This window comes from Parasteatoda tepidariorum, chromosome 1, assembly GCF_982258835.1.
Source record: "Parasteatoda tepidariorum strain Cologne lab strain chromosome 1, Ptep-v5.0, whole genome shotgun sequence".
Classification (NCBI taxonomy): Eukaryota; Metazoa; Arthropoda; class Arachnida; order Araneae; family Theridiidae; genus Parasteatoda; species Parasteatoda tepidariorum.
In genome coordinates, this window is record NC_141755.1 from 38,808,490 (window position 1) to 38,836,153 (window position 27,664).

General features: G+C 25.3%; 1 protein-coding gene across 9 annotated transcripts in view; it reads left to right on the forward strand.

Moving 5' to 3' along the window:
* The window catches only part of Cortactin (cortactin), a 30,100-nt gene extending 3,818 nt beyond the window's left edge, over positions 1 to 26,282 (forward strand). The window contains exons 4-22 of one of the 9 annotated variants that reach the window (XM_087162024.1): positions 106 to 235; positions 1,442 to 1,552; positions 2,325 to 2,379; positions 3,389 to 3,610; positions 5,704 to 5,814; positions 7,773 to 7,939; positions 9,967 to 10,033; positions 11,021 to 11,172; positions 11,933 to 12,136; positions 13,238 to 13,361; positions 14,301 to 14,333; positions 15,291 to 15,323; positions 15,621 to 15,652; positions 16,673 to 16,703; positions 16,788 to 16,820; positions 17,033 to 17,065; positions 18,151 to 18,243; positions 18,366 to 18,421; positions 23,508 to 26,282. In XM_087162024.1, coding sequence (XP_087018150.1) covers positions 106 to 235; positions 1,442 to 1,552; positions 2,325 to 2,379; positions 3,389 to 3,610; positions 5,704 to 5,814; positions 7,773 to 7,939; positions 9,967 to 10,033; positions 11,021 to 11,172; positions 11,933 to 12,136; positions 13,238 to 13,361; positions 14,301 to 14,333; positions 15,291 to 15,323; positions 15,621 to 15,652; positions 16,673 to 16,703; positions 16,788 to 16,820; positions 17,033 to 17,065; positions 18,151 to 18,243; positions 18,366 to 18,421; positions 23,508 to 23,591 — 1,771 coding nt within the window. In that variant the 3' untranslated portion in view covers positions 23,592 to 26,282. The remainder of the gene's footprint in view (positions 1 to 105; positions 236 to 1,441; positions 1,553 to 2,324; positions 2,380 to 3,388; positions 3,611 to 5,703; positions 5,815 to 7,772; positions 7,940 to 9,966; positions 10,034 to 11,020; positions 11,173 to 11,932; positions 12,137 to 13,237; positions 13,362 to 14,300; positions 14,334 to 15,290; positions 15,324 to 15,620; positions 15,653 to 16,672; positions 16,704 to 16,787; positions 16,821 to 17,032; positions 17,066 to 18,150; positions 18,244 to 18,365; positions 18,422 to 23,507) is intronic. The other 8 variants (XM_087162030.1, XM_087162029.1, XM_087162043.1 and 5 more) reach the window with 8 other exon arrangements.
* Positions 26,283 to 27,664: the final 1,382 nt, after the last annotated feature.

Consider the following 27,664-nt stretch of genomic DNA (forward strand, 5'->3'; position numbering starts at 1 on the left):
ATTAGTTACTGAAATTTTAAAACAAGTTCATTGTATACACGAAAAATAAATTGTAGTTAAAATTTTATTATTTAAACATGAAATTTTTTTATTTTCTTCTTTTAGCATCCAGGAACTTAGAACAAATGTCACCAAGGATGATGCTGAATACAAGAAAAAACAGATGGAAGGTGGTATAAAATCCTCCTATGGTTATGGTGGAAAATTTGGTGTTCAAGCTGACAGAATGGATAAGGTACTCAGGTTTACGATAGTTATATATTTTTACTATAATTGATTTTGCGTAAAATTCCTTCGTAATTTTGCTTTAAAAATTCCTAAATGGGTTGGCAGTGCAATTAGTTATTCCAGTGGTAACTAAACTTGTAGACTATGAAACCCTTTAAAATTTGAAAGTGTTTTGTAATGGTTTCAGCTATTCAGCATTTTCTAAATAAAGTATAAAGTGAATAAATAAATACTAAGCAGATGGATGACATTATAGTAATTTCAGCTCAGGAGAGTTAAAGTTAGCTTTTTATAATAATTTGTATTGCCTAAAATGGTGTAATATTACTATTATTGAAAGTTTCATATTTTTTCAAACTGAGCTGCATGCTACCCAACAACAATATCTTGTTACTTTCCATGTAACTCAATGAAAATGTGTTTAATTGGCAAAAACTCACCAAGTCTATTCAGAGTCATATTATAATTTTTAAATATTTTGTTATAGTTTTGAGGGTGGTGAAAAATAATGACGTTGCCTAAAATTTTCTGTTGTCCACTTTTGAAAATGTATGAAAACTAATCAAAATCAACTTTGAATCCCTAGATTAAAATCAAGTGCTGTTGTTTTTTTTTGGGTCACTAACCAATTAATTTTTGTTAAGTTTTAGGTTTTTCATTTAAACTGATGTTTCTATTTTCAGTTTTCCTATCTAAGCCTTTTATATATATTTGTTATTTATTTTTGTGTGATTTAATCTTATTTATTTAAAAAGTTTTGTTACTTACATTGCATTATTCCAAAATAATATGAGCTTTTTACATGTTATTTTTTCTGACCTGTTTGATCTATTAGCTATATGATATATCTTGTTAAAAGTTTAAAAAACTTGCTGTAAATTGTTATTTTGTGAATTAAGCTTTAATGGTTTTAGCCCCATGAAGCACCATTTAAACAAAAATACCATTATTTATAAATAAGTTGCACATAAAATACTTTTTTCAAACAATTATTATTTTTATATTCTGGTACATTTTAAAATTGAAACAACGCAAAAAAGCACTAACTAAGTAAGATAAAGGTTATATAACAACATCATATGTTTTTGATATACATAATTTATTTTTATTTTTTAGAGGTAATAGAAATGTCTTTTTTAATGCTAATAGTCTGTTAAATTTTTACTGTTCTAAATATAGATTTGATTATGTTATTAATTAATGTTATTTTTAGTCTGCTGTTGGCCATGATTATGTTGCTCATGTTGAAAAACATGGTTCTCAAGTTGATGCTGTTAAAGGTTTTGGAGGAAAATTTGGTGTACAATCTGATAGACAAGATAAAGTAAGAACAATTTTCATGTTATATATGTTTATATAAATTGGTTTTTAAACTGTTATTTCATTATTGTTATTATAGTTTTTATTATTTAAGTTTATTTTTAAACTGTTATATTGTTATTATCATTATAGTTTTTATTTTTAAAATTTTAATATTCTAATAATTTTTTATACTTGGGATGCATAATCTTTGTGGAAGGGAGCCAAAGAAAAAAAGATTGAGTTTTTGAATTTGGTTTAAAAATTTTAAAAGTATATATTTAGAATATCTAAATTATATTTTTGAATTATTCAAGGATTTTAACTCTCTGATTAAAAAGATTAATTTTAAATATTAGTATATAATGGTTTGTTGTTATTATTTTTACTTTTTCTATATTATTTGAACAGGTTTCTGTAAAAGAAAATTATCTTTAAAAAATATCAAAGTCTTAAAAGATTTGAATCTTTTGATATCTTGAATTAGTACATGTTAGAATTTTAAATTTGGACTTTTTTCAAAGCTTATTAAAAGAAATTTTAAAAGCAGTTATAAATTTCTTGTGCCAATTAGTTTTTTCCAATTAATTTTTGGTTTGAAGGCGAGAACGGCACATTCACAATATAAGTGACACTTTTTGTTCCCAGGTTGCACCCTGATCATAAATAGGCATGTACAGACAATTTAATTGCATGCTTAGTTAAAAAAAATGTGAACACTAATGAACTGAGTGCAATATTTGTAACGTCTTGATTTTGTAAATATTTTTTAATGTTATTTTTTTTTCACTCTTTAGTCAGCTGTAGGATGGGATCATCATGAAAAAGTTGATAAACATGCCTCTCAGAAAGGTAACTTTATGAACTTCAACAGGCATAACTTTTTAGCTAATTTAATGTTGTGTCTTTTTTTTTTAAAACTTTCTTTATGTAGTCATTAATCTGTTTAAAAAAGTTATTCTTATTAAGCTAATTTTCTAAGAATAACATAATTCTGATAGTTTTTATTTTTGACTGTTACTTGAAACTGTTATTATCTTATTTAATGGTCATTAATATTTAGGCTTAATATTAAATTTTACATCATATGTTTTGGCACTAATGTCTTATAAAATAGTTGAATGATTGGTAATTAATTTTAAAATATTAACTTAAAAGTGTATAGTGCTTTAAATTTTCTATATATACCATCATCAAGGAATTTTATTACTTTTAACTTAATATGAATCATTTAACAAAGAAAATGTTTTCACATAAAACATATTTTTTACAGAAACACAGTTTTTTTCATGTACAACACATGCATTTTTTTTTAAATAATTTAATTTCTAATTTGTATTATTTGATATAATTTTTTGTATTGACAGATATTTGATAAGTTTTAATATTGAATAATCATTTTGATATTTAGACAAAAGTTTTGATGATTATCAAATACTCATAAGATTAAGTTAAATGTATATGTTTGTTTAGCTGTTAAAAAGTTAATATAAAATAAGGTATGAATAATATTTTTGCTTCACAACTATTTTTGAGAAATGAAGCAAATTTTTTAAACAAATGCTGAAGAGTCTCTCATAACTATGCACAATCACATTAAATAGTTCCTTATATTATAATTTACATTTCTTGTTTTTTATAAAGCCAACTATCTAATTATATTTTATTTATTTCACAACCATTTAAAATTACACAATGACCTAGGGAAAATAACCTAAGTTTATTTTGGTGTTGGCAATTGAAGCTTTCACTGCTAATAAGCTGACACTGTATTTTTAATTTCTTAGACATTAACTCTTTAATGTTAAAGAACATAAAGTTTCAATCATTGTTTATATTAATTTTCTTTTATGTTTTATAGATTATGCTACAGGATTTGGTGGTAAATTTGGTGTGCAGAGAGACAGAGTAGATAGCAATGCTGTTGGCTGGGATTATATTGAAAAGTCTGAAAAGCATGAATCACAAAAAGATTATGCGAAAGGATTTGGAGGAAAATTTGGCGTTGATCAAGGACGCCAGGATAAATCTGCAGTTGGCTGGGATTATCAAGAGAAAACAGAGAAGCATCCATCCCAAAAAGGTTATTCTTTTTTTCTGTATTTACCCGAAATCTTCAGTTTTTAATTTTATTAGCATTGAACATATTGCTTACTTAAAAGAATAATTTCAATTGTCAACTCACTCTGAAGGATTATTAAGCCATGATATAAAAAGCCAGTACAGATACAGTAAAAGATTATGATAAAAACTTAGATATCGGAACCAGACTTTTATTACTACATGCAATTGAAAAATCAACTTGAGCGAGGAAAAATTCAAAATTAAGATTTTTATATATTTGACATCGCTATATGGCAAGCAACTACATATATATATATAATTGCAAAAAAGAAAAAATTTAAATAAGTTTTGTTTCATTAGTTTTTTAAAATTCTATATCATAGCATTAGCAATAGAAAGAGAAAAGTAGTCAAACCACTTTTCTCGGAATCAATCATGAAATGCTTACGTTTTTTCAATCGCACGTCAGTATAGATTTCAATCATCTAATAATTAACATTACTGGATGTTTTATTATTTGTTACATTGTTCGTATTATTATGATATGATATGTTCTTAATTTGCAGACATTTTTTGTCAACTGAAGCTTAAATTAGTTTATTAAAAAAGTGAAACTTTGCACCAGACTCTCTTTAGTAAATGCTTTTTAATGAAACCTCATTGTTTTTAATGTCAGATAACATTTAAAAATTGTGTGATGCAAAAAATATATAATTCTTTGAATTAGTAATAACTTAACATTTTTGGAAATAAGGAATTTTCAAAATCATTAATTTTGTCTCTTAATTTGTTTAATTTTGTTTCTCTTTATGTTCCACAAAATATTAAACTTCGTTTTTTTTAATATATTAGTTATTTTTTACTCTATTATTACAATCTTCTTTCCAATTTCAAGATTTCTAAATTATATAATTGTGTATGTTTAAATCCTTAAGTATATTTAATTCATATTAAGTATATTTAAATTTATATTGCACGTACAGAGTTAGCCAAAGCACTTCCCTTTATTATATAATCTTTCTTAAATGAAAATATCTTATTTCACTGATTAGAAACTTACAGATATGACATCTTCATTTGAAACATAGTAAATTGTGGAAATGAAGTTTTAGTAGTATTCAGTGTCTGAACAATTATATTTTTTAATAATTTAAAGATATTTCAATTTCCCTAGATCTTGTCAGTTTTTTTAATACATCTTTCAGATTATGTACTACTTAAGAATATGAGGTGTTTTAGCCTATCCCTGTAAATAAATAGTATTTTTTCTGTTAAGCATGAAGAAAGTGAAAGTCTTGAAAGGTATATAAGACTGAATGTTAAAGTATATGTTAACTTTACATTTTGTGTAAGACATGTAATTAAAATCAATCTTCTATATTTTACACAGCTTCATAAATACTTCTGATATATATTTTCTCACCTAGCATAAGTATAAGTGTGTCATATTCAGTTGAACTAAAAAAGTTTAAAATTATAGAATAATTATGTACTAGTATGAAAAATTATCTTGTTTTTACTTAATTCTATATTTTACACAGCTTCATAAATACTTCTGATAGATATTTTCTTACCGAACATAAGTATAAGTGTGTCATATTTAGTTGAACTAAAAAACTTTAAAGTTATAAAATAATTATGTATTAATATGAAAAATTATCTTGTTTTTACTGCTTTTAAATATAGTTTTTTTTAATAAAATTTTTTTTATTGGATATTTTATTGTTAACAAGTTATTTTACAGAGAAATGTAAATAAGTTATGAAAAATTCAGAAAATTTTAAAATATTTCTTTTAGTAAGTGTGGTTGAGAGTTAACCTATACTTCAACTTGAGAAGAAAATGGCATTGAGCAGTTCTCTTTCTGTATTAGCATTAAGCAGTGTTTGTTAATTATTCTCGTTAGCAGCCAATTGTTAATAACATTTTTTAATATAACAAGATGTATGTATCAAGATATTTTATTTATAACAAATTATTTCAGATTAAAGATATTCTTATCTAAATTATAGTTGTTGAGTTAACATTAGAAGAAAACACCGTTAAAAACACCATTCGTTTTCTGTATTAAAATTAACAATTGGTTGTTAATTATTTTCAATTACTTCACAGATTATGCATTAGGCTTTGGTGGAAAATTCGGGCTGCAAACAGATCGGCAAGACAAAAGTGCAGTAGGCTGGCAACATCTTGAGAAAGTTCCTAAACACCAATCCCAGATTGGTCAGTCACAATTAAATTTTAAATTATTCATCTCAATGGCTCATCAGAGATGCATAATTATATTGCCTTTTGTTTGGCTTGTGCCTGATAATTTTAACACCAAACAAAAAAATAACAAGTGCATGGGCTTTCTGCTATCTAAAGATTCAAAATCAAAAGGAATAAATATTGATTTCCTTTTGTAAATAACAATCTTTTTCTTAAGGTCTCTGTGCTTAATAAATGCTCTTAATGTAAAATTCTCCCAAGTTATATTGTTTTGTTCCTGTGTTAACATCATTAAAAAGTTTAGTTTTATCATACAAAGTGAAAACAATAAAAATGTAACTAACCATTGTTTGTTATGTTAATTGTGCACAATTAATATAGTGTAAAAAAGAAATTAAGTACATTATATTTTACTTAAATTGTTAATTTAATTGTCCTGTTACCATTAATTTAAAATGACTTTTGATATTTATAAATTCTTTTCTGTTTCAGTTTTTAAGTTTGTAATAGTTTTCAAATTTTTCTCCTTAGCTTTTAGTTTGTATGTTTTGAATTAGCTTGGAATCATCTTTAATAATTCTTAACTATTTAACTTTTTCTTTCATGATTCAAATGTTTTTTAATAAGTAGTTGCTATTATTGTTTATTGCTGATTTTGTATTATAAAATTTGTGTCCAGTATAGTTCAATTCCAATAAGGAAAAGTTAAAGGTAACAAATTGCTTTTTAATCTAGAATGATTATTTTCTGATGAACTCAGCTTATTAAAAATTAATGCATTTTTTATTGATTTACCTGTAGAATTTCTTTTATTATCTACAGTTTTAAAACATTTTCAGTTCATATGGGTTTTAAAAAAATCACATGCGCACGTAAATCAATTTTTGAAGTTTAAAATTTACATTACATTAAGAATACTTGCATACTATTTAGCATTTTTATAAAATATTTCACCATTCTCTTAAAATATTCTACTCATTTTTTAGATTATCTTTTATTGTCTAGGTTTTCTTGGTTTAATTATTAGCAAGCTCATATGAGTAGTTTTCTAATAACTAATGATGTTGCCAACTTTTATAACATGAAATTATAGATAATAATAAAATAGAGATAATAATTTTGCAATTCTTATAGTGTTCAGATATGAAGTATTAATTTATTATTAAGTATGATTGAATTTTTGTTGATTTTACATTTAAGCTTGAAGTTAATGAAGTTTGTCAAATTATTTGAATTTTTTTTCATGAAAATCATAGCATGTATAATAAAACTATTAATCAAAATGTTTTTAGAAGAAGCGTGTTTGAAAATTATTTATTCACCAATTAAATTTTTAGGTAAAATAAATAATTAAAAAAGAAAAAAACTATCAGTTTATTTATTTTGTTTAATTATTAATTTTTTTAAAACTCTTAGTAATAACATTTTTAATTTATACAATATTATTTTTTTTTTAGTCAATATTTTTTTGTACAGAAAAAAAATCTAAATTGTGTTTAATTAATTATTTGTAATTTATTCTCTTTTTTTTTATAGAAAAGATATATCTTAATTAATTTATCAGTTTGAAATCATGGTATGATCTTATATCATTGTAGTATATAGTCGTCATCATTAGTAGGTCGAATTATTTATGGCAGTTAAAATTAAGGTGAATTTAAGATTTTATTTTTTAAAATCTCTAAATTATTTTCCTCATGGAAATTTTTAGTTCATTATGTTACTTTTTTTTAAACTTTTGCCAAAAATCTTTTAGCCAAAAGTAGTATTTTTTAATTCTTTTTTTATTGAAATTTTATATGTCCTGCTACTAACACATTAAAAAGAATTAAATATTTTTAAACATCTTTGTTCTAATAATCTGCTATGTTTTAGTGATGAATAAGGTTTTATATATATTTATAATAGCTGTTTTATAAATATATAACCATATTACAAATAAAACTGTATAATTTATTTTGTGTGTGTAGATTATGCTAAGGGGTTCGGTGGAAAATACGGGGTACAGCAAGACAGAAAGGATAAATCTGCATTAGGTTGGGAAGAAGTAACTAAAGTGGAAGCACACCCTTCTCAAACTGACATGAAGAAAGGATTTGGTGGAAAGTTTGGAATTGAGAGAGATAGGCAGGATAAGGTAGTACTATATTCTTTCAATTTATTTTTACCTAGAGAAAACTTTTAACTATCATCTATGAATATAAAATGTTTCAGTTTACGCTTGCCATTTTAAAAAATTTCACTATAATGACAAAAATTTGTATTGTATTGATGATTTGTTTTGGTAATATTTCTTTAAAATGAGTGAAATTAATTGCAAAATAATAATATGTTTGAAAGAGTACTAATAAAAATGATGAACTCATTCCTTATATTTTTTTTTAGTTTGAAGTGTTGTGACTAAATAAAAAATATTGTAACAATAATGTAACTTTTAATTACATCGATTAAAAATATTTTAGTTGAAATTATTCTTAGTAATACTGTCAATTTACGAAACATTAGAATGTTAAAAAAGAACTGATAAAAGATGACAAAAAGTACCACATTTTTGAATTTAGACTTAAGTTATTTTTTTTTCCTTTAAAAAAAAGTTTACCCCAATGTTTAAAATTTACAATGTAGTTTTTTATTAAAATTTTTTAGATTAAATTTATTATGAATAATTCTACTTTTATGCATTGAATAATAATACAATAGTTATTGTACTGCATTTGAATATTAAAAAATGGCAGTAAAATTATCCACTTGTATCTTCTTCATATAAAGTACATATTTATTTTTTAGCATTCTTCATTCTTTAAAAAAAATAATTTAATCAAGAGACGTATAAGTAAATAAATTATATTTTTATTTGTTTCTAAATTGTATTGGAGGCCTTTTATAGAATTGGTGTAGTCATGACTAGACAAAGGTAACAAAAAAAAAAAAATAGTGCAAATATATATGTTCTTTTTTTTCACTTAGCAAAATCTATTGCTTTTAATTTATTGAGAATGTAAACTATGATCTTATTTGTAATATTTTAAAAAATTTATTCGCTTTGAAATGTTGCTATCACTTTGTCTATAATGAGATTTTGTACCATTCAACTTCAGTGGGACCCCTAAGTATATAAATAGGGGAAGAAGGTTAGCTTTTATAATGTAAACCAGACCAATTTAATTTCTGTATTGTAAACCAGTTAGCATAATATAAACCAGTCCAAGGTTTGGTGTGGTCCCTATATATAAAGGAAAAAACTACATTTAGGGGCACACCAGTAGAAGTTTTTGAAACTGGTTTTCACCTTCCCCTCCTCCCAACCACTACTAGTGTTGGGGAGAAGAAAAGTTTTCTTTTTTTTTTCTCATCGGTTTACTCTGCATTCTTTACACTATTGATAAACGGTACTGAACTGTTAGTGAAGGTAATCCTTTGAGAATACATTTATATCATCCATGTTGATTAAATCTGACACATTTGGGCAAGAAAAAAAGAATAAAATGGTGCGAGGCAGCGTATCTAACTATACATGTAGAGTTGTCCAACAACTGGTTCACAGGTGACATACCTCCTGACTGACACTTTATTTCTAATGTGTATGCACTGAATCTTAGTACATTTGATACTCTGCTAAATCTGAGTATGTTGCTCGCCACGAAAGTTATTTTTCTGGTCTAGTACACCACATTGAGCAGTTTCCCGTGTTAGTTACATATTCAATGAGCTGCACTTCGTCTTTCTATATTCTTGCCCTAAGTATGGGACCACACGTTTTGGCTGCCATTTTTGAGATATTGTTTAATTGAGAGGGGGATAATATGTTTTGTGTGAACCAAGTATGAACATTTGAAGGTGGTGAATTATTTTAAAAATGACTAATGATGGAGCATCTATTTGGAGTGACCACTTTTCCAAATAAATAACACAAACTACCCTTTATTAAGAGATTGGGGATTACAAAGATGTCTTTTAATTAACAGTGTTCTATCTTGGAGGAATATATATTAAGGAATGTTGCTCTGTATTATTCAATTCAGTTTTAATTGCTTTGTTTGTTAGATTAAGCAGTTATGTGTAATTATTTACTTATTTTGCTTTAAATTTGAACCTAACTTTTTTCATTTTATCTATAGACAATATAAAATATGTTTTTGTAATGCTGTAATTTTTTTTCTGCAGTCAGCTCACTCTTTTTCTGAAATTGAGAAACCACAATCATCATATCAAAAAGTCCGCTCAGATTCAGGTACTTGGATAATTTTTTTACTTTTATAGTTTTCACTATGCTTTTATATTCTAATCAACTTTTATTATTTTTCTTAAAAAATTACTTCAAATGTTTTTAAGAGAACAGATGAATTATATGAGTTTTTTAAAATCCATTTCCACAGCTAAGGGAATTACAATGCATCATAATTAGGGTTGTAAGTCTGCCAGGGAAAAAAAAAAGACTGAAATATGCAGTAGATTTGTGTGGAATTTTGATAGTTTTGCTTGCTTGCAAATTCCAAAAGAAAAAAGAAAAAGAAATTCAATTTATGCTCCAAAAAATTAATATGAAGAGATTTTTTCAACTTAGCAAGTTCCTTTTTTGAACTAAAGTAATCATCGCTTGATAGCAATTAATTATATTTTTAATTATATCCGCAGGGTTTGAAGTAAAATGGGATCAGCTTTAAAATTATGTTAAACTAAATTTTGCCAAACCAGTAAGATATCCATCAATTATTGATAAATTAAATGGTTTTATAATAAGAATTTTTATATGCAATATATATTTAATATTATTCATCAAATGTTTAATATATATTAAAAATTTGACGGTAAAATTAATTTGGACTGTAATAAACTTGCAACCCTGAGTAATGGAGCATGTAACACTCTTATTTTTGAGAGTTTTGAATTTTTATTTTATTTCTTTGTTCATTTTAAGAATATATTTATCTTTTAAGGAAATTGATAAAGCCTTCACTTTAATTTTTTACTCTTAGTTATTCGTCCAGTGCATCCACATTTTATCGTTGATGATTACTAAATTTTTTTTCTCCAGCCTGTGTTTATTGTAAATTAAATATCTAATGTATTTTCTTGCATGCTTGCATGCATTTGATTTCAATATTTATTTTAATCTTTTTTTTTTTACTATGAGTTAGTATTAATACATTTGTTGTATTTATAAAAACTGTTATTAATCCATGAGTACCGATTTTTTCAAAATTTGAATTTTTTATAGTTGGCTCAAATAAAGCTAGCAGCTTGAGAGCTCGTTTTGAGAACATGGCAAAAGCGGAAGAAGAGGAAGCAAAGAAACGAGCCGATGAAGAGCGTACAAGACGTCTCGCTCGAGAACAGAAAGAGAAAGAGCTGGCTAAGAAGGATGAAGAAGTAATTTTCAAAATTATACTTCTAAAATATTTTTTCTCACATTCTCTAATTTATGAACAATGTGGCTGTAAGTAATTCAACAAGCAAAGCTAATAAAATTATTATTATTAATGCTATTATAAATTATTAAATAATGCTAAACTAATAAAATTATTTGATTTGTTATAGTCAAATTTGTCTATTCTCTCATTTTGTTATATCAAATTGTTACAATTTTGTTTTGTTTTCTCCCTCATTGCCTATAAATTTTTTTAACCAATAAAAATAAAATTATGTTTTTAAATAATGTATCTTATTAAAATATTATTTCAAGAATTTAAAAAAAGTGTTTTATTATAACAATTATTTTGTTTTCTGAAAAATAATCTGATAATTGTTTTTCTTGGCACAAAAGGTGGTGGTTGCTTAAGAATGTTTACCTCATAGTGCTATGGTACTATCTGCAATTTTTTTCAGGTTATTTAAGATATGACTTGTGTATATCTGATAAAAAGAAATTATTTTGCTTAAGTATGTATTAGAAATGGTCTTTCTATTTTTAACCCAAATTGTATAAAAGGAACCTCATTTCTCTATCACTATAACCATGATATCTGAAGTAAAACTCATTAGTATTACATCAATGCATTACTTATTTTTTAAACATTATTTTATTACTTATTTGTATAAATGGAATCACCTTCCCACTTTTTTGAATAAGTTTTTAATAATGCTGTAGTTTTTATTAGGATCAATTCATTGTTTCACTTTTTTTTTCAAGGAACGTCAAAGAAAGCTAAGTTTAAGGCAAGAGCAGCAGCGTTTTGAAGAAGAGGAGGAGGATGAGCCTCCTGCTGCCCCCACTGTTCGAACGTCTTCTGTCGGTGTTCCTACTCCCTTACTTCAAGCTGCTACTACAGCTAGAAACGCTTCTCCTGAACAGACATTCCATGTTCCACCTGCTCAACCCCCACTAGAATTTGATGTATATAAGTTTCTTAATAGCTAATACACCAATTCCTCATTTAGTTATTATCAGTGTCATTGAATCTTTAATGTTCTGCTTACATACGAGGGCTGTTTTTTAAGTAAGGACCCTTTCGTTGTGTATACTAATATGTGATGCTTGCATTGTGTCCTGGCATTCCTTGGGAACAACTGAGCTCAGTTACAGCTGTGTAAGTAACCTGTATGGTCAGTTCTGTATCTTTGAAATGTTCTAGTTTAATGAATCCCTCTTCGCGTATGAGTTATTGTCAGTGATGCATTTTAAGTCTACAAAAATTCTGTTTGCTGCATACGTTCACCGGCAGATTTGTGAAGTTTGCGAAGCTTCCTACTGGCATGCTGACAGGAAATTTTGCTATTATATGACAATGACTCTCTCCACAGCTTAGTCCTAAGCTTTATTGGGCTCTTTTGACTGGGAAGTTTTGGACCACCCCTCAATACAGCCCAGATCTTGCGCTAATGATTTTCTTCTTTTTCGATGTTTCAAACTTTATTTTGGCAGCAACCAGTACTATGAAGACGTGAAAACGATCCTGACTTCTTGGTTATCGGAGCAGGTGGCAAGAGGATATTTTATGAAGAGAGTATTCTAAATCTAGTTGTGATAAGTGTTTAAGCAAACTTGCCAACTATTTATAAAGAAAGAAAGGGAAACATATGTAAAATCAAAAAATAATTTTGATCCATGAAATTTTTTATTTTCAAACGGCCTTTACTTAAAAGACAGCCCTTGTATATTAAACATTTTTGTAAATTTTGTTTACTTCATAAAAAAGAATAAAAATGTTAATTTAAGTATTAAATTTTGTTCAGATTAAGAATATATAAAACTATAATTTTTATTATTTTTAACAATTACTCAAAAAATTGTATTTGAAATTTAGGTGAAAGACCTTTTCTCAAAGATTTTATTTATTTATAGTTAATTAAGATTTCGATAAAGATTTGTATAAAAGAGTAAGTCAGCTCAGGCAATTAAAAGGTTTCTCCAAACTTTAAAGGAAAAAAAAATCTAATTTTTTTTTTCTGTTTTAGTTTTACTTTATTGAGTTTTATAATTTTTTACTTTTTCAAGAATGTTATCACACATGAGGAAAGAAGAGCCCCTGTGAAGAAAACGGAAGAAATTTCATTCCTGGATGCAGTAGATGATTTTGAATCTGAATTATTCAAACCACATCAAAGCTATGTGGAACCAGGTATGTTTCTGAAAAAAAAAATACTTACAAAAGGAATTTGTAAAGTTTCCTGTTATAGTTGTTTAAGATATTTCAATTAAAAAATATGTAGAAGAAAGTTTTAAAAAAAAAAAAAAAAAAACCTCAGCTGATTGGGAAGCTTTACATTTATTCATTATTATAAGATAAATGAAATCAGACTTGAGTATAATTAAGAATAAATTGGAAAACAGAAACCACAGTCCAATATTTTACAAAATTGTATCAGTACTATAAATTTTTTTGAAATATTTATTATTTTGAGTTGAAATTATTTATTAAACAAGGAGATCTTTCTTTATATACCCAATAAATTTTAGATTCTGGCTACTGTCTTACTGAATACTTTTCAGGAAAATTAATTGAATATTTCTGCAGTTATAGTAAAAAATGTTAGTCAAAAAATTAGTTTCTTTTTTATAAAAAATGTTCATTTTACCATGAATATGTAAGCTAGATTTACAAAATTTTGTGCAGTTATTTCATATGATAATCAATGTAATTAACACGAGTTAAAAGCTTATTTCTGTATTTTTTGGTGTTCAAAAAATTTTCCTTTTCGTTCGTAATTTATTGCAGTGCCTCGACCTTTCAAAATCTTTAAACTTTATCGATATATATGAGAAATCACATGACTTGAACACTTCTAAAGTTTAAAATTAATCCTCTAAGTATTTCTTGAGAAATATAAAAAAAAAAAAATAGTTTGGAAGTGATTCCATTATTTGTCCAACCCCTGTATATATATTACTTTTTGTTGCAATAAATAGTAAGTTGAATGCTGATTTTTGTTAGGTTTATGTAGTAGGTGTTGTTTTTTGCCTATCTCTAGTCACTTCTAAAAAGTTAAAATTTTTTTTAGTGATTTAGATCTAATTTAATGAATAATAATTATTGTAATAACTGTTATTATGTTTTTAGCTCAGCAGAAGATTCAAAGTTATGCTGAACCTGGTAAATAATTTTAACTTTTACATTGACCTTTTAAGTTTGCTTGATGATTATAAAAGTTTATTATTTTAACTTTGTTCAAGTTTAACGTTAGTTTATTGTTTAAACTTTGTTTTTGTTATCAACAACAGCATTGAATTTGATCCTTTAATATTTTAATTTTTAAATTTAGTTAAAATATCGTATTCAATATATTAAATTATTTAATTTATTCATATTCATGGTTTGATTATTTTGAAGAAAAAGTTAAAAGTTTTTGAGAAAAGTTAATTTAAAATTTTTTTCAAGTATTTCTTTGTTTTTGTGAGATAAAAAAAAATTAAGCTCTAGTCTTCATTGAAATTGATTTACTCCTATTTTTAGAAATTTAATTTTAAATTTTATAACTGTTTTGCAACTAAAGATATTTTACTTGTTATTCTGTACTATTTTATTTTCATAATGTACTATTTTATTTTCATATTATTTTTTTTTGCATTTGTGTAAAATTACTTATAGAAAAAAATTACAACTCAAAAACTTTTGATGTGAAATTAAAAAAATTATTTGACTAAACAATACTTTATGACAGTTGTTTATTCTTTATTTTTAATTTATGATTGGTTGAAAATCTTAAAATAATAAAGTACAAAATCTTTAAACTATATTGCTTCATTCATATGCCAAAATTTGAAATTATCAGATCAAATAACAACTTCAAGAAGCTGTTTATATTTAATGACATTGTTTTTATAATATAAATATTTTTTGGATCTTATTTTTAGTTTTTTATCAGTAATTTAGTAACATATAAATCTTTTTCTTAAACCATGAAAATTCTGACTCAACATGTAGCATTTCTATCATTTGATCTACTATTGAATTAATACATTTTTGATTGTGGTCACCTAATATGATCATTTTGTTATAATTTGGTGTTATTTTAAGAAATTCTGAAAATTTTGTCTTTCTGTATTTTAGCGGTACAGAAGATTCAGACTTATTCTGAACCTGGTAAGTTTAATATCAAATTTTTTAATGATCAAATTTTATTAAATTTTTTTGCGTTATGAATAAATACATTACTAAATTTATTTATAAATTTTTATTTTCTTTCTTTAGCTGTATTAATTTTAAAAAACTATTATTTATTTCTCTGATATTTTTTTTGTTTGGTAGCAATAAATAAGTAAGATATGAACGTTATTCAAGCTGACAAATATTTTTGTTTGCATTTCAAAAAATAAATTATTTTGTTGTTAAATAAGTTTTAATGACTTAAAAATTTTATTTTTGCTTTCTGTATTTTAGCAGTACAGAAGGTTCAAACCTACTCTGAACCTGATAAGTTAAATCTTGATAATTTAAATATAATTTTTTTTTTTAATGTTTTAAATCCATACAATACTAAATAAATGTAGTCTATAGAGTGACACTTGACATAGCAACTTCTGTGGTCTAAACGAAAATATACATTATAATGTGAGGTTGCTATATTACAATTACACAAAACTATTAAAATATATACTTAAAATTCATAAACACTGCACTTCCAACAAAAACGTTAATCTTCTATCTACATCCTTTAAAATTTTTAATTTCTATTCTAAGGATATGTTGGTTATAAGCAGCCATTTTGGATAAATTATGCTCTTCCAAACAATTGCAATGTTTCAGCAAAAATGAAATCAAGAAGAATTTGAATGCCATGTGTTGTAATTCCGCAATAAACAATCTATTAGACTTCACAAAAAGAGTGAATACAATTTTCAAACTTGAAAAATATAAATGAATTCATTAAACAATTTGTAAAGAAATTTACAACAGGCATGAATGCACACAGGAGACTCAGATCTCTACAAGAGGATGCAATATATACACTTCTAATTCTCAATGATGATTGTTATCAACAATCACCATCTCTTTGATCATAGATTATGCCTAGAACAACCTGAAATAAACGTAGATGTTCCTGTCACAACATTCATAGAAAATTCAAGATGTTTCATGTTTTTTGAATGGTGACAACAAAAGAATTGGTGGCTTAAACAATTTCTTCTAGAGTTTTGCTATCTATTGACTCATTGACAATGAAATAAATGTTTGTTTTTAAACCATAAAAATGTTTAGCATCTGTTTTTTGGAAATAAAAAGCATAAAACAAAGTTTCGATTCTTATATTGAAATGAACAGTTTAGTATGAACATTCTAATGGGTGTAAAAATAGCATCTATATAAAAGAGCAAACAGAACTTCATGTATCACACGGTAGGGGTTGTTCTAAAGAGCTGTTACTGTATTTAATATTGTACGCTTGTACTATACAAAATATGCAAAATAAATATACTTGTTTTCTCCCTCCAGCTGTGCAGAAGGTTCAAACTTATGAGCCTGGTAAGTTTTTTTTCATTAAAATGCTCTTTAAATTTTATACAGTGATTTATGAAATTTATAATTATTTTTTTTTTTAATTTTTAGAAGTGCAGAAGGTTCAGACTTATACAGAACCAGGTAAACATTAATAAAAATGTATAAAAAATATAATTTAATTATTTATTTTTATTATAATTTAAAAAGGTATTTTATTTGAATACATTTTATTCTGTTAAATAATTAAATATTTTATAGTAAAGTTTATTTGGTTAAAGTTTGATTCACATATTATTTATTTATTTCTACAAAAGATATTTGGATTAAAGTGATTTTTTCTAAATATTTTTCAGAAGCAAAAGAAACTCAAAGCATTTCTGAACCAGGTGCATTTTATTTATTTATTTTTCTTTTAGTTTAAAGATTTTGTTTTTATATTTTTATTTAGTTTGTCTGTCAATCAATTTCTGTTTGTTTAGTTTTGTTATTAATTTTCTATGATTATGTAATTTTATAACACTTCTGCATTCAAAATTACATCTTTATTGCATTTTAAATTAAATGCAAGTTTATTAACTGCTCAGCACTTTCCTATACTTTTTCAGAAATGTAAAAATAATGTAATTGAAACTAACTGTATACGGTATTTGTTCTTTTGCAGAAATTTCTTAATTTATGCTTTGTTTTTTTTTCCTTTTTGCTATAATGTAGCGAATTTCCTGGTTTACTACACTTTGATTTACAGATGAAGAAAGTTTTTTTTTCTCAAAAATATAAATTAAATACGATTTAACTCCAATGAAGAATTGTATAATAATAATATTTAAATATAACAAAATATTTAGTTATAGAATAATAGACTTTTCATGCTTTGATTATTAAGAAAAATTATCGGAGTGTAAAACTTATGGCTCCAAAAGCACTTATACTGCTCTAAGCGCAAACCTATTTAATGAAGTAAAATCAAACTAAATAATAACCTAAGTAAGTAAAATTTGTTAATATATTTATTTAATACATGAAAATAAAATATTAAATGATTTTATGAAAACTATATCTATAAAAAAATGTTCAAAAGTTGCAACATTGAATTTTTAACTTTCAGTTCCATATTTATTACAATATTATTAATGGTAACAAGTCATCAATAAATGAGTACGTATAAATTAGAATTGAAAATTGTTTTTTCTGCTTGTGTTCAAAGTCAGGAGTGCCTAAATTATAGTCAGATTAAATGCAGCCACCTGAAATTCTTTCCTTTTTTTCTAAAACTATTTTGAGACTATGCAATTTATACTATACAAGAATGTCTTTCAATTTCTCAATGTGTAAGTAAATATGTAAGCACCACAATATCCTGTAGGTGATTGATAATGATTGAAAATAATGAAGATTTTATGAATTGAAATTTGGTGAATTTAGATAATGTTAATAGTTTTAAAATTTTTAATTCATTAAGAAAATTTTTCAGCTTACGAAACTTTAGAGCAAGTTGAAGAAGAATTATATGAAGTGCCTGAAGGTTCTGGGCTCTCAGCAATAGCTTTATATGATTATCAAGCTGGTATGCTGTTCTATTGTTTTTAATAGTTTATGTATTTATCATAAATGATTGTAGAAATAATATCGTTTTTTTTTTACAGTTTGTTAATTACAGCTAACATATAAATATTTTTTAAATTTCAGCTGATAGTGATGAAATATCATTTGACCCAGATGATATAATAATCAACATTGAAATGGTAAGATTCATTCAGTTTTGTTTCTCGACAATTTTATGACTTCAAATTATTATTATAGCATTTTGAAGAAGCTTCTATTAAAATTTTTAAAGCATTTTAAATAATAGAAACTAAGTTTTACTACTGTGCTATTATTTTATTTTGGATTGATTAAAAAATAAACGGTATAGATAAGTTTTTATCTTATTACTAGATAATTTTTTTTTCTAATTTAAAGAAAATTTTATTTGACCCAATGACTCTTTTTATTTTGACTGATTTTAAAATGAAAGATATTCATGTGTTGTTTTAGCTTAGTAACTATTTTTGCTGATTATATTTTGAGTTAAGAGTAAGACTATGCTGGGGTTTAGCATATAGCTTTTAATAAATTAATTTTCTGTGAACAATTTGATTGACAGATGTCTTTAACGTTTTGTCTTTGGATGAAACGAATATTCGACTATTATTCATATTTGTTTCTTTTGCTGAATGTTTGGATGGCGGAATGTTTGGCCAAATATTCGGCTGAAGTATTTTTTTGGAAAAGTATTTTTCTACAAAGTTTTTTTAAGGGATTTTGATTAGATATAATAAAGAATAATCTAAAATTGTATTTTTTACTATACATTATTATTGTTGTATCTATTATTGTATTGCGATCGTGTAGATAACATTGCGATCCTATAGATTTGAACTTAGGTATCATGTCGCTTTAAATCATATAGATTTAAACTAAGTTAAAAACTGAGATGTTTAACCTTAGGATGTTTAGGTTAACATCCTAAGTTAAAAACCAGGATGTTAACCTAAAAACTAGGAAGAAAAAGGGAGATTAATATTACAAAGAATTAATTTGCAAAGTTAATTCGTACTAAAATAGTGGTCAACATTATTACAGTTTCAAAATTTATTTTCTGATAAAAAGGCTCTTGATTATATAGTTTTAACAATTTAGTAAAAGGTTTTCTGCTCATTGCAATTATTGAAAAATCAAGACATATATAATTTAAACATAATATTAATTTAAACCAGGCACTTCTAGGTTAAATTTATGGGTGAAGGAAATATTATATTAAAGAAAAATATATATCTGTATTCGACAATGTTCCTCACGGGAGAATTTACAATGCCACCCTTTGGCAAGAGCTCGTTCTTCACTTATAGCATCCAGGCAGGCAAAAAACTATCTGAATGAATGGATAGGTAAAAAATTTCTGAGGTCCCAACTTTTGCGATTGCGCTGTTAATGGTCTCTGCTTATTGGTTGCAGACCGTTGTGTAAAATCATATCTGGTCGAGGGGAGTAGCTATCCATGCAGCTGTGGCGCTGCTTTCCAATCTCAAAAACAAAACCATTCTGCTAACCAATCTCAGTTTGAAGGGGGTTATTAGAAATTAAAGTGTCATAAAATTGCAGTTTAATGAAAGTGCTTAGCAATGAAAATGAATAAAATACACTCATATAATAATTATCACTGGCCATATTACAACTTAATTATTTTCAGCAATTCACTGTATTACTTAATGCATAACATTATAAATAGTTTTTACACATATTTAAGTTCTAAAACTTGTACATGGCTTGCAAGTTTATATTCTGAAAAACAAATGGAAAAGCAAATTTTAAGGAATTGAAATTAGATTTCTTTATACTGAACAACGAGTTTTGAACTGCTGATTTTTTTAAAAGTATTTTCAGGCAAGCCAATTTCGTAGTTTTTTCAAAGCTTTGTTTTAAGAATTAAAAATGTTTTTTTTGTTTGTTTTTTTGTTTAGTTTTTGCTATTATTATTGTATCACGGAATTTTAATGGAGTATTTCTGATAGAATTTATTATTTTCGTGCAATTTTACCCCGGTACTGTAAGACAATAGCCGGTAGCATAGAAAACTTTGATTTTCAACATTAAAGTTATATTCCAAGAACTAAAAACAATTTTTTTTCGGTTTCTCTTTTGCTTTTCTTTTTATCATCATTCTTATTATGACACATCATTTTTTAAGGAGCATTTCTTATGAACGTTATTCTTTTATCACTTTTTCTAAAAATACAGCATTGTGAAGAAGCTAAATTAAGATTTTTAGCATTAAATTTTTCATTTAAAAATTAAGAATGACTTTTGTTTTTGTTTTTATCTAGATTTTCCATCCAGTTATCCAGATGTTTAACATTGAATTTATTTATAAATGTAATTAAAAAAAGCATGCGATTCTAAAATTCTGATTACCAGAAAATTATATACATATTTTTTTTGATCTTTTGATCAAATCACTTATTACTAATTTTTAACAAAAAATGTATTTAATTGATGTGGAAAAAAAGCTAATCTGTAATTTTTAATGTATTTGCATTAAAAATACGCTTCTGTTATTCTTTCAATTACATGATTTACCTTATCAGTTAAAAATGTTTTAAATATAGTTGATGCTGAAAATTTTTTTTCCAAGATTCATCAAATTATTAAACTTTTTTTAAAGCAGACAGAAGTAAGTTTTGAATGTTTTGTTGTGGATTTCCTATTTTAAATGATAAAAACAGTGACTTTAAATCATAAAAAATAATATTCATGTTTTGAAAACCAACATTTATTTTCTGTTTAAAAACTGTATGTAACATGTCTGCTGATCTTAAAGTTTTTTTTTTGTTGTTCACATTTATAAGTTTATTAACTTTATTAAAAAAAAACCCAGCTATTTAGAATTTTAACATTTCAGGAAAAATGTAAGACAATTTTGCACTGATTTAATACAGTAATTATAAGTAATGCATTGTGTAAATTTAAAAAGAAAAAAGATTATTCTCAGATACTTATTAATAGATACTTATTATTATTCTTAAAGGATTTATTAATCAAAAACAAAATTCACAAATAAATTTCTGCTATTTAGTATATATATGTTAATATGAAGTGATAAATAAAACACTTTCTAGATAACTAAACAGATTTAATGTAACATATGTAAAGTAAGAACAAAAAAAAAACACTTATAGAAAAATAGCAGGGAGAAGAACGTCTCTTCTCTTAGTACATATTCATCGTATGTGACTCTCGTTACCAGATCATTGTCTCAACGTTTACTATTGTCTGGTGATCAGTCATCGCCATCTGGCGGCGTGTCGGAACTTTTAAAAACCTTGAACCAAAAGTAAGGACCATGGGAACCCTGTTATTTAAAGAATGTTACATGAATGAACCGGTTAGGTATTCTTTTACTTCTCTTTATTAAGGTGACTTGCAAGATGAGTCTAAAGCAAAAAAAAAAAAAAAAATGTTTTGGAAGCTCTGAATTCGATTTCTACTGTGTTAGACAGTGTCGACCAATGGCTTTAATAAAGCAGTCTTCCCGGTGAACAATTAGAACAGTGGCCCTTTAGAATAAAATGGCGTGACTGAAGATATTACACGTCCCCATTACTTTTCAATATCTGATTTAATGCATGCTTCCGATGATAGTGATTAAGGGGTGTAAAAATCCGATCAAGACCTTCAATGCGTAAAAACACTGAAACAATATTTATTAGTAAATGTAAAGCAAAAACAAGTAAAGACTACAAATTTTTTCTACTAATCATCTCATAAGAGTCAATTTTTGGAAAATTTGCTTATATTTTTTACTCTCATTTTACGTTTTCTCGCTTCATGCGTTTTTTGACATTAGTTCACCTTAAAATCAGGGTCTCATTGTGTGTGTATACATTTATCCCCACTTAATTGCATATCAGATAATCGAATAACCCGCTTATAAGAATAAAATTTAGTGGAACCAAATCATTTTATATGAAACTAATGTTATATGAATATTAGTTGCTTCCAGCCTTAACTTAATTGCATGAAGAAGTACTGAAATAAAAAAAAAAATCTGTTTATTTTTAAGAAATGTTTCACCAGCTAGCATGGAATTTTCAGTTAAGAAGATAAGAATATAGTTAAGATAAGAATTAAAATTTCTCAAATTTCAAAGAAGAAAGAAAATTTTTTTTTCTGAAAGGAATACGCAAGTAATGAAAGTCTTAGTAAAAAAGGAAGCGAAAATCAAATTTTGGAAAATTAACGAATTAAATGGGTATAAAAACAGTCTTCAAATACAGACTTTTTTGAAACGAACCAAATATTATAGTACTTGTATTATTTTTTTCATTAGCATAAATTTATTTTTATGTAACTTTAAATGATATTTATATCTTATACTAATACAGATAGCTTAAATTATAATTGTTTAATTGATCATAAAATTGAGTTTATTTATAAGACAAAACACTATGCTAAATTTGAACAATGCACTCTCCTTTTAATCAAATAACTCACTTAATTGAATAGTGTTGGCTGGAACCAATGGTATTCCTTTATGCGGGTTTGACTGTATATATATATATATATATATATATATATATATATATATATATATATATATATATATATATATTATAAGTTCAAAATGAAGATAAAAGAAAGAAAAATGAGAAAGAAAGGGTGGGGGGAATAATAAGTAAAAAAATAACAATCTAGAGTTTAAAAAAAGAAAGAAAAAAGGATGAAATTTTATTTAAAAAAACCGGAAAAAAAATTATAATCTTTTCATCAGCCCTCACGATTATATCCGCAAAAAAGAGTGCTTTCTGATATTGTATCAATATAGCTAAAGCAAAATATATTAATACAATATTAATTAATATCAGAAAGTGTTCTTTTTTGCGGATATAATCGTGTGGGTTGATGAAAAGATTATATCATTTTTTTCCGGTTTTTTCAAATAAAATTTCATCCTTTTTTTTAAAAACTGTTTGTTATTTTTTTAAGTATTATTTCCCCTCCCCCCTTTTTCATATGTCTATAATTTTTCTTTCTTTTATCTTCATTTTGAACTTATCTAATGAGTTCTGTTTACTTGCAGCTTGCAGCTGATGCGCAATAAATGAAACTTATTGTTTTTCTTAACTTTCTTCGTGTTTTCTTGTATTTATTTATTTGTATATATATATATACACACATATGTATGCATACATTTTATGAATGACTCTTTATGTTTCAGTTTTACATTTAGAATTTATTGTTCTGTAACCTATTTGACTGGTGCTATTCTCAATCTTTATTTAATTTTTCTAGATTGATGAAGGGTGGTGGCGTGGAGAGTGTAGAGGTCAAATAGGCTTATTCCCTTCTAACTATGTCCAACTTCTGCAGCAATAATGGTCTATAAATGATCTACAAATACCCCTTTTTTTGGTGAAATTTTAATTGTGATTTACGTGCCCCGATTATTTTCTGATTATAATACAACTTTCTTGTTTTTATGTGTTAAAAATAATTCTGTTTTATATTCTGGCTTTTAGAATCTATCTACAACGACATATTTCGACTATTTCATTAGTGTCTTTCCATAATAATATTATTTGAAAATCTCTTGGATTACTAGTTCATTTTAACTTTTCCTGATTTCAGGTTTTGTGTTTTAGAATTTAGTAGTAAACAGAATTGTTCAGTGTGACATTTTGTCTTTTAGACTGATATTTTACATTTAAGAGTTTATATTCACTATTTCCGATTCATATCAAGTATTTATTGCGTTACATTTAATCTGTCTTATTGTTTCAGTAATGCATGCTCCTTCATGCTAGTCATTTGATCAAAATACACTTTATATTTGTTACATTTTTTTTTGTAATTTAATTTTTTTCTATAAATATAACTTTAATGAAACTTCCATTTTTCTAAGTATTTATCCTGTGCCAAAATGTACTACATATGTCAAAGCACATGTTTCCTAAAATTGGAACTTATTAAAAAATATTTGAAGAGTACTTAAATACTATTTTCTGCCTTAGTATTTAATGTTTTATCCTAAAGATGGATAATTATTTGAATGTTATTTTTAAAAATCAAGCTTTGTATGAGCTGATTAAATGATATAGTTTCTTAGCAATCGCTTAATGAGTTTGTTATTGCTTTTTTTTTTCTTGACTGTTGTTAAGGTAGAAATTATTTATTTAAAAATACTTGGCATATTCTTTCAAACTATAGAATTTAGTCATGTTACTAATCAAAAAAAAATTTAATTGCTATTTGTAAACTTGTTTCTAGTGATTTCAAATCATTTTTAATATAATTCCTCACTAAATTGCAGCATATTGTTTTCATGTGTAATCTATTTTTTCGTCCCTCAATAATTCAAAATGAAAGCTTCTTTTTGTATTCTGAAGTTAAAAATATATACATTCACACTTTTTCTCCCTAATGATTTTTATGTGATATTTTCTCAATCGTATATTTAAATATATTGTCTTTAAATCACCATGCAGTGCCATTTAGAAATCTAAATAATTTTTTCATTATTAAATTTGATCTTTTTTTTCTTGCCTTTATGGAAATTTTCTTTATTTTTTTATAGAGTTCCATGCAAATTTATATTTATGTTTCCCATATAGAGTACTCTACATCTTAAATATGGATATAAAATATTTTGCTTTACAATTCTTGTGAAGTTTTTGCTTACCCTCAACTTATAATATTTTATGTGTTATAAATTTTTCTCTTAATATAACCTTTCTAAAAGAATGTACTATTTTTCACTTGTTTTGTGTTTTATGAAAGTAAACATTCCATTGTACTTAATAGTTTAAACTTAACTGTTACTGTTTTAAATAAGCATTAATTTATTATTTCTCTATGGTTTGTATTATTTCTTTTTAGAACTCTCTTCGTACTCAGCGTTAAAGTAATCGTATAATGTTATCATTTTTTTTTAAATGTTAATAGTGAATTTTGGTGTGTATAATAAGCTGTTTTTGAAATTCAAATAGCAGTATAGTTTGAAATTTATCATTCTAGAAATTAATCCCAGCACTTTAAAAAACAACAACTTTTGTTTCTCAGAATAATTTGAAAGAGTAGGATATAAAATATTTAGCTAAAGCTACAAATTAAAATTTTGTAACATTAGATATAAAGACTAAATAAGTTCTTAAGGCTGATTTGTTTTTGAGGTGCTTATTAATAAATTTAAGCAAAACATAGCATAAAAATTATATAATAGAAATATAATAAAACTACAAAATAGATATAATATTGACTTAAGATATAAATGTTTTAAAAGCATTATTTTAAAATTTAAGTAAAAGAGTTTATATGTATGGTTAACGTGTTATTTATTCAGAGATATGTCCCTTAAGTCTTTTGAATATTATTAGAAAATATTTAAAAGTCTCTTTGGGTATTAAGTTGAGGTTTTTAATCTTGATTGATTTTAAATTTAATTAACATATGTTGCAATTCAGCTTCTAATTCAGTTTAGTATGGCTGTATTCTTTATTTGTTAGACTGTTAAAGAATTCTTATAACTTGTAATCGAAATTTTGAAAATTATGATTTTCTGTTATATCTGTATCATTTTTCTTGATTTGTTACATATTTAATGAGTTATCATACGTTGCAATTGAGCTTCTGAAAATTATATCATTTGTGGAAGAAAGTGAGAAAATTAACTTATTCCATATAAGATTAATGTAATAAGGATGTAAATAAATTTATTTTCATAGTGTCTTATGATACAAATATTATTGTTAAGAGCAGTTAAGTTTATTGAAATTTTAATAAATTTAGTATTGATGTCACCCTTCAATTGGTAGTTATGAATGTAATTATAAATGAAAACTATTTTCCTATCCTGTTTGGAATACTAGAGTTGTGATAAATGTAAAGAATATGAAAGAGTGTAGTTAGAATTAATATTTCTTGTCATTTGAAGGGTCAAATTGTAAAAAGGAATAATAACTTAAATTTGTTTCGATTTTTTTATACCTTAAATTAGTATTTTAAAGTATAGTTGTTTTTCATTCTTTTTGTTTGTTGTGTAAATATACAAATAAAGAATTTTCAAATCTTGTCCACTTTCTTAATATTAAAAACTAATGCAAGCATTTAAAGTTGTTATCTTCTTCTTCCTTATCCCCAAAGTTAGCAGGGCTAGACAATGTCCATGAAATTCATGACCTGGAGGAAGTTGACCACTAAAAGTGAGTTATTCTGAATGTCCCCTTTGTCCAGACCAAGACAGTAAAGTTGTTATTCTTTCTATTTGCTTTTAATAAATTGGATAACTGGTCTTAAATAATTGAATGAAAAAAAATCAGGACAAAAATTTGATACCAGTAATTTGATAATTTCATATTGTTGGAACCGCAACTTCAACAGCTATAGCTAAGCTATAACTAAATTTTGATCATAATTTTAAAAAATAATCTGTTCTAAAGAACTTAATTAAGAATAACTTTGTTGAAAAAAGATATACTTTTCCTTTCAGCTTCTAAAGTAGGTATTCATAATTTTTTTTCTGACTCAAACAATATGAAAAATCCTTAAACCAAATTTTATAACATCTTATGAAGATTATTTTTCATTAAGAATTTTGATGTAAAATGAAAGCTTGTATTACTTGTAAAATATAAAATTTTAGACCTTAATGGAAAGAGCCTGAGAACTATCAAAATCTAAAACTGCTCAAATGTAAATGCTGATAAATTAAATCATTTTTAAATACATTAACATTTTTTTTTTTGACATTGCAAAACACTCACAAATATGAATTGATTAAAAAAAAGTCTTCTAAATATTTCAAATAAGCTATCATAATAATTCCCACGAGTTTAAGATGAATAATTTAGAACATTTTTAAAAAATTATTGCAAGATTAGAATTAGAAAAACTAGACTGTTTTACTGGTTCAAAAATTAAAAACAATGGGGATTTTCAAATATTTTAATGTAAGTTCAAATGCTTTTATGCATCATATTAACTGTTTATTATATAAATATTTTGTATTTGATTTTTTACAGCTAAGAGTACAAAAAATACTTATTTGAAAACTAATATTGTGCAATAAAATGAGTCCTAATCGGCAAGTTATGTAGGGGAGAAAAGCTTTCCAATTTTATCTCACTAGTGTTTTGATGCGAGGATTGGGGATGAAGTTACTTGCCCCAAATTTTAGTAGTAAGTTACTCTTTTGTAGTAAATAAGAATGAATGCAAACTAGACCCCTTTTTTAATTTTTTTTATTAAATACTCTAGCAATTTTAACATTGATGGTTCTTCAAAACAATTAATTCAACAATTAACAACAAACAATTTAGATTCTTCAAAACGGGGTTGTTGATGACCAATAATAGTTATTTTTCAGTTAAGTTCTGGGGTAGAAGTCTGTATTTCTATAAACAGCCATCACCTATTTGTTAAGTATTTCACATTACAACAGTATGAATAAACTC